This window comes from Rattus norvegicus, chromosome 17 (assembly GCF_036323735.1).
Source record: "Rattus norvegicus strain BN/NHsdMcwi chromosome 17, GRCr8, whole genome shotgun sequence".
Lineage (NCBI taxonomy): Eukaryota > Metazoa > Chordata > Mammalia > Rodentia > Muridae > Rattus > Rattus norvegicus.
The window spans coordinates 37766885-37775046 of record NC_086035.1 but is presented as its reverse complement, the minus strand read 5'-3'; the positions used below and the strand labels follow the sequence as shown (position 1 = coordinate 37775046).

General features: G+C 33.6%; 1 protein-coding gene across 2 annotated transcripts; it reads right to left on the bottom strand.

Moving 5' to 3' along the window:
• Positions 1 to 1934: 1934 nt before the first annotated feature.
• Positions 1935 to 7837, bottom strand: Prl8a7 (prolactin family 8, subfamily A, member 7). Of its 2 annotated transcripts, none has more exons than XM_006253909.2 (6): positions 7746 to 7818; positions 6232 to 6410; positions 5437 to 5475; positions 4530 to 4637; positions 3318 to 3497; positions 1935 to 2407 (listed from the first exon to the last, which is right to left on the bottom strand). In XM_006253909.2, the coding sequence occupies exons 1-6, from the start codon at positions 7774 to 7776 to the stop codon at positions 2219 to 2221; spliced, it is 726 nt and encodes a 241-aa protein (XP_006253971.1). In that variant the 5' UTR covers positions 7777 to 7818; the 3' UTR covers positions 1935 to 2218.
• Positions 7838 to 8162: the final 325 nt, after the last annotated feature.

Genomic DNA, 8162 nt, shown 5'->3' with positions numbered 1-8162 from the left:
CCCAGAAGCACAGTTCATGGTAACTCACCACAGAATTGCAAATCAATATGAACCTGAGATTCCATTTTACATAGTTTAAAATGGGTAATGTCAAAAAATCGGGTACAGCACATGCTGTGAAACTTGTACAACCACTTTGGGAATCAATTTTGCAGTTTCTAGGAAAACTGAGAGTATATTTGACTCAAGACCCAGCTATACAACTCCTGGGCATATACTCAAAATATTTCTCACAATACAACAGGAACACTTGCTCAATCTATGTTCAGAGTAACTTTATTCATAACAGTCAACAACTAGATACCACCTACATGTTTCTTGACTGAAACTGAATAAAGAAGATATAGAACATTTATATAATGAAATAAATTTTTATTGTTAAAAACAAAGACATCCTGTATTTTTAAGGAAATATGGATGGAAATTGAGAATATTATCCTAAGTGAGTTAATGTAGATATCAAAAGAAATGTACTGTATGCAATCACTTATAATAGGACATTAGCCATAAAGAGCAGGATAACCTTGATACAATCTACAGAAACAGAGAAACTGTAAAAAGGAGGAAACAAATGTGGAAGTGTGAATCTCACTTAGAAGGGGAAACCAAATAGTCCTCAGAGATAGATAGAGAAAGAGAATTCCTTGAGAAAGGTGGTGAGAAGTAATATGAAAATGGCAACCAGGTGTGGAGTGAGGGGTAACAATACAGGGCTTGGAGTGTGAATGGAAATCAGTGGGGAGCATCTCTCCTGCTAGCTGGAGACCTGAACAGGGACAGCACTTGGGAGTCTATGGGAGTCAGCTATCTGAGATTCCTAGCATTTCAGGTTATGGAGACTGAATTAGTCACCTCCTGTTGCCAGGTAGAACTTCTAGTGGAGGGAATGAATCATCAACCCACCCACAAATGCATTTACCACCCCTAAAAATGTACTGCATGCAAGATGCATAGAAATAATTATGGAACAGAGGTTAAGGGAAAATCCAACAAAAGATTTGACCAAATTGAGACCTATCCTATTGGAAGAAAGCCAACCCCTAACACTATTAATGATATTCTGCTACGCTTGCAGACAGGAGCCTACCACAACTGTCTCCTGAGAAACTTCTACCAGCAACATATGAAACAGATAGAGAGACCTACAGCTAAGCATCAGGCAGAGGATGGGAGTGTAGTGGATGAATGGGAAGATTGAGTGAGCCAGAGGATTCAAGAATATCACATGACCTACAGAGTCAACTATTCTGGGCCATGGGGGCTCATAGAGATTGAACTACAAACCAAAGAGTATGAAGTGACTAAACATTTTTAACTGAACTCTGTACATTTATAGCAGTTGTGCAGATTGAGTTGTGCAGATTGGTGTTCAAGTGAGTGTCCAAACAATTATATCCAGAATGACAGACACTTGTTGCTTCATCAGAGTTTCATGGCAGACAACCCAAGATGTTGTCAATCTTAAGGCTCCTACTGTTTTAATCTACACATCATATGAAATATGTAATTTTATTAAATACCATACAGCAACAAAATACTTGTTAGACACAAAGCAAACATTTAGAACATATCTGTGATTGTGCTTTTGTAGAGCAAAGTTATAGTTGGACTTATGACACAATTTGAAGAAATTACCACTGATATTTGCAACCTAGAAGATTTTATTTTTTAAAAATCAAGTTTTTGGAAATCTCATATATATGAATTCATTGTATCTTTATCACACCTAGTCCTTGCCTCCTTCCCTCTAAGTCCTCTTGAGGTTGTGGTATCAGATAGGAATTGTATCAGATTGACTGTGCTTTCAGTGTTAACACAGTTTTCTAAGGACAATATGAATGTCATGAAGCATTACTATTTTTATAATTCTGAATAGGATAATGGATCAGTTAATGAGATTTATACCTTGTTCACAATAACTTGACTTTCATTACTTTTATGTGAAATAAATGTGACTTTATTGATGTAAACATTAATGTTTTTTTAGATTAACATCTATTATTTGTGAAATATTCTATTGGATCAACCAAACTTTATTGGTATATATTTTATTCAATGAATAAAAGAAGGAAAGACTTTTTAGATTTGGGCATTTCCAAAGGGAATTTTTTTAAAGGAGTCACACTATACCCACATATGCATTTGAAAAGTATACAATTTACAATACAGGAATGAACTGTCATAGAGCATCTCCAAAGCATACATGGTAAATGTGCACTTAGCAATCTTTCCCAGTTGTGAGACATTTTAATATCCTGAGATTTAATAGAGTGTACTTTGCATCATAGCCTAGACAGTTTGAAAGATTAAACATTGCCAAAAACTTAGATTTTTCGCCACTTGATTTTAAGAAAGAAAGGTGTTCCCAGCTGGGAAATTCTTCCTTCATCTCTTCTGTAGGAGAGACCTAAAAATCAAAATGATAATCAGTTACTTGTTGACTACATTGTTAGTGGTCATTTCTTCTTACTTCTTTTGTGTCCAATCAGTGAAGTACATTCAGAAATGTGCTGCTTCCATCAAAGTTATGAGTTTTAATGTATCTAAACCAACAGACTCTTAAGCAATTAGACTTTTAGAATTTGTGGTGAAGACTCATATGAATTTCTTCTAACATGTAATTAATTGCAGAGGAAATATGCACTTTTAGAAGCACGGGGAAAGTAGGAAAATTTTGTTTGATTCTGGGCCATTGGCAGAGCTCATATCAGTTACTCAGGAAATTATTACATGCTCTTTCATACGTATTTCACAGAAGCTGATTTGCACGAATATTCTACTAAATCTAACTTCCATGAGGTCTACGTATAAAAATCTGACAAGTTATGAGGATCAGATGGTGATTTGATAGGGATGAATGTGATTGAAGGACCAAAGCTTTTTTCATCTGCCCTTTAACTGCCTAAGAGAAACATCTTTGTTTCATTCTGATCCCTAGGGTGGAAAGAGATAAGAAGCATCTGAAAAACTTGGAGATGCTGGGAAACTATTAGAACAGTGGTTCTCAAAATTTCTAATGCTGTAACACTTTAATATATTTCCCTTCACTGTGGTGACCCCCAACAATAAAATTATATTGAGTAATTGTAAACACCTGATATGCCCAATATCAGTTATATGACTGCTGTGAAAAGGTTAATTGACCCTCAAAGGAGTTATGACACACAGGTTGAACAACAGTCTTATTGAAAGATTGTGAACAAGATCAGATATCTATGTTTCACTCTGGAAAGATGACGTATTTCAGAATTGATTTGTTGTTAATTTTGACAACCTACCTACTTTATGAGAGAAAGTAACTAATGGGAAGTGCTCACCTTGATGAGTATCCACTTAAGGTCATCCAGGAGTTGTCTGTTGTTCTCTTCAATTTCCTTGGCTTTAGAGAGGATAGATTCTGGGACATCTTGCATGGCACTCAATTCAAGCACTAGATGGTATAGAGGGCTGATCCAGGCACCCACAAAATTGATCAAAGTTTTTACATACTCTTTGATCTATGAGACATAATTGAGCCATTGCATAAATTTCAGTTTTAGCAGATTTGATACCTGCAATGTCCATGGAAAGAAGCTGAACTGAAACATGTATTTACTATGTGTATATGAAACACGTATCGATGTTACATACTATGGAAGTATTTAAACATCTGGTGTATTTTCTACAAAATAAAACAGAATATGGGTCTTGTCAATAAGCATTTTCCTGAGGTTAGGTCATCATATTTTGTTATTCCTATTCAATTCTAACAGTTTCCTTTCCAATGAGTTCTTCATTATTCGTTTATTTATTCATCAAATTATAAAATGGTTTTTGCTAATACTCCCTCAGGACCAAAAAACTTTGACTCATGATAGACAGAGGCATGGTAAGTAGTTAAAACAATTTTCAATAAAGGAATTATGTACACCATGTACAGGAGAAGAACGAAATCATATCCTATAACAGAACTGATAAGATATGCAGACCTTCTTATCATGGTTTTGGCAATTGCTGCATCCTAAGGAAAAAAAACTAATATTTCACAGGATTGCTCTGCTCATCCAGTTTTCAGTTAAGGCATAGAGAATATTAGAAGGATGAAGAGATATGTAAAAATAGAACTAGAACTAGAATAGGTTTGAAAATCAAGAAGTGGAATAGTGTTCAGGAAGATAGAATACTATCATGCGGAACACATTAGTAACACATAATAAACACAGCCATATTGTTATAACTGATGGTGGAATGGGTGTATATCTATGGATAGTCAACTTAGCTCAAAGGATCCTAAAAATATGAAGTAAAATTCCAGTAGTTGGTCATTTCCAAAACATCATTCTCTAAATGGTATATTATGCATATGTTGGGGTTATCTGATTATTTTTAAAATTTATCAATTTTATAATGTGATTATTTTCTATGCTTTATCTTCATTTTTCTGCATGGATGATTTCTTTATCTATCATAATGCCTGTAATAATTGACAATACCAAAAAATCAAAGTATTGCTTCTGGAATTCTGTGGAAAACCCAGAAAGGAAACTCACTTCAATATTTATATGTTCATTTTCCTTATTTGGGGTGTTTATGAGAGTTGAATGGCAGTAACTTCCAGCTCTGAGAGCAGTCTTGTCTTTCCTAATCACTTGTGAATTCTGCAAATAACACAAAAAATAGAGGTCAGAAATCACAAATAACTTCATGAACAGAATATAGTGTGTTTTATTGGATTTGTAAATTTTACCACATGTAATTCATAAAATGTAGATATGAAGTAATTAAGAAACCATCATATAGTTTTGTGTCTATACATTGTACCTGCAATTTAATTTGTTTTTTATTAACATTTGAATATTTAACTCCCTCCTCTCTTACTCACTTATCCTCTTCACTTTCGAAAATTACACTCAGGATGGTAGACACTTAAAGGATTAAATTTAAGAAGAAGTAAGTGATTTAATTATCACCATTGTTCAACATTCAGCATAAAGCCATACAACATATTTATTAACCTTCCTATTTTCTGTCAATATATACTGACATTTCTTTATCCAGACAATAGAATTATAAATTGATTAATTTAACACTAAAGAAGATATCTGGGCATGTTTATAATAATTTTAGAGTGAAATTGTTTCACAACAATAATCTATTTTACAGTAAATCCATGTAAACTCAAAGAAAGTAAATATAAAAATATTAGTATCATGTATTGGACTAGTCATTGTATGATTAGTAAAATATTTAATTTACTTAAAATGTACTTTAGAATTTTTATTTCAAATAATCAGCTAATTCATGAAAGGTTAATGAATCTCTGTGAAGGTTAAGAGTTGAAACACTGAAAATTAAAAACAGGAAATAAAAATGCTGTATAATGCTTTCTCTTTGAAAGTGAAATCATTGACATGAGACTTTTACTGGGAAGCAAATGGAAGAAAGTAAGGTACTTACAAGAGATGAAAACTGTTCAGATGAGAATTTGTTTTGGTACTGAGTCATTTTAAGGGGAGAGAAATAACAAGTAGTCAGTAAAAAATAGGACAACAGGTATATCCCAAACAGAGACACATTCATGCCCATCATATTGAAGGTTGTCCTGTTTCTACAGTTTCTTTTTTTCTGACCTTGAGAAATGACAATCGCCAAACGGGTATGGATACACTTTTATTCCTGCTCTGATATTGGACAAACTCTTGTCACTGAAAATCTTTAAAGTCAAATTCCTAGTATTTACAGACTTCTTGAGAGTCTAGATTTTTTTCTTTCTCTCTTTTTCTCAGGCTTTCCTTCTTTCTTTCTTTTATTCTTTCTTTCTTTTATTCCTCCCTTCCTTTCACCTTTTCCTTCTTTCTTGCCTCTTCACATGTTTTACTTTATCTCTGTTACAAATATATAGTTCACTGTAATGCACATCTTTTACAGTAGTTACCTACAATGTGCTAAATGAGCATGGTAATAGAATTACATGATCCTGAATACAAAAACAGGAAACGAAAATTCTTCCCCAAGCATATTTTAAAAATTTCTACCATAGTTATTTTTATTTTTTTAATAAAATAGAGAAAATATATTAATAGCATTAGATTCTATGAAATTTCATGAAACTGTCCAATTGGCTCTGTCCTTGTTTCAGTAGTCGGGGCATCTTTTACCTATGAAGCTGAATTTTCTGATATGTGTGTCATGATATTTTGTGACTCAGATTTTAGTGCAGTTCAAGTATTAGTTAGAGACCGAGGTACTTACGAGCTCTACATGTATCTGATTAGCAAGGTCATAGAGCGTCTCAGCTTTATGGATGGCACTGTTAAATGTTTCCACAAGGGGGTTCCAGCAGCCGCCCTCTTCCGCAAGACATGCAGGAATTGATGCAGCTTTTTCCCACAACAGCAAGCTTGATACCACCAGGAGCAGGAGTTTGCCTGCTACGTAAAAACAAAACCCACTTAGAGATGGTATGTTAATCGGCCTTCTCCTTGAACTAGGAAAGTTGTATCTGGCCAAAGATTTTTTTTTTTTAGTTTGTTGTTGATGTTCTTGTGGTTGTTGTTTGGTTTGGGTGGGTTTTTTGATTTTCTTTTTAATTTTATTCCATCATGTTGATATTAAATTCAATGTCTGCAAAGGCCTATACAGTACGTAGGCAAGTAAACAAATTTTTCTGAATAGTAGTTTGAAGAGCAGGCAATTTCACATTTTTTTGTATTGTTTAAGAAGTGCTTCTGAATTTTACAAATATCTGAAATTAAAATTAGTTCTGTACTTGTATTTTAAGTCAGTGTTTGATGGTTTAGCATCATTGGAAGGTGAGGTCATTTTTCAGAGACCAAACTCTTGAAGAATGTGCAGTTTTTAATCATCATATCTGATCTCAATGTTTTATAAATTTGTGGCACAGGGATACCACAATTTACTTCTTTGCTTCCTCTATACATTGGACAGTAAATACAATGACTATGAATACTAACAAGGAGTTGAAGAGATGTTGTCCAATATATAATATCAACTTAGAACTCCTAATGTATGATAAAACTCCATCAGTGATTTTTTTTTCCTCAAAACTTAGGATCATTCTTTTTAAAGTTGATCTGCCCAATAATTTTGTCAGCAGATTAGACTCTAAATGTAGTCTGAACACATTCAGGTTGGATAAGACTTACATATTCAAATTGTTTTCTAACGGCTTATCATTGACTAAAGTAGAAGTCAGAACATCAACCATTAGTACTTTTTACTGACAATCAAAATTCTCTTTCTTCATCCTTGAGATAAGACTAATTAAATCCACTGTTTTTTACATGCTCAATATTTACCAATTTCTAAAATTCCAAAACATTTTCTATTTGAGATGTATTATTTTTGTTCTGGAAGTTATTTTATGTATTGCAAGTTGCTAAATAATTTCCATCAGTCCTACTCACTGGACACCAGGAACCCTTTTTCCCTTCTCTTGTCTCCTCAAGAGAGGAGACAGCACAGATTCTATTTGAACATTGCAACATGTCTCAAGTTAAAGAATGATGAAAACTACTAATCCAATTGTCTCCCATACCCTTGTACAGTTTCTTTCAAAAAATATTTTAAAAGTTAATATAAAGTCTATGTAGAAATCTACTCCTTGAAATCTATGAACAAATATCTCTTCATGCCAGATAGAAGATCAAAGATTCCAAATAAAGAATTCCATTAAAATAAACTCATAGGACCATTGAATGAATACTTTTAATAAGAGAGGCATATGGGTAGAGGGATTTACTTACAGAAGGAATGTTGACTCAATGGCAGCTCCATTGCTGAAGACTTCCAAATCAGGATGAGTTCTGTCTCTGGAGATCTGCTTACTGGAGTTATATATCCAGGTAGATTCCTGACTCTATATATTCTAGCGAATAACCCCAAGGGTATGAATAACCATGTGACAGCATGAAGTCTTAGACAGAAACACTCATTCAACAATCATGTCTATTTATCTTCAGGGAATGTTAACTGTTTTATTACATTATAATGGATATGTGTCTGGATTTTTTTTGCGTGTTCCTACAGGTTGATTCCTGTTCAAACTATTTTTTAAAACTCTAAAGCCATCTCAGTGACCTGATTAAAGATGATCATGTCAGACTATGAGGACAGCATTGTCCATGATTACTTCCCATTCCTTTGATTCTTACATTTTTTGT

What these genes read in the sequence shown, in the direction of transcription:
- Prl8a7 (XM_006253909.2), bottom strand. Translation starts at nt 7,776, where the DNA reads ATGGAGCTGCCATTGAGTCAACATTCCTTCT. An exon ending in ATTGAGTCAACATTCCTTCT is followed by an intron (nt 6,411 to 7,745) that starts GTAAGTAAATCC and finishes GTTTTTACGTAG; the next exon opens with CAGGCAAACTCCTGCTCCTG. An exon ending in ATCAGATACATGTAGAGCTC is followed by an intron (nt 5,476 to 6,231) that starts GTAAGTACCTCG and finishes AAAATGACTCAG; the next exon opens with TACCAAAACAAATTCTCATC.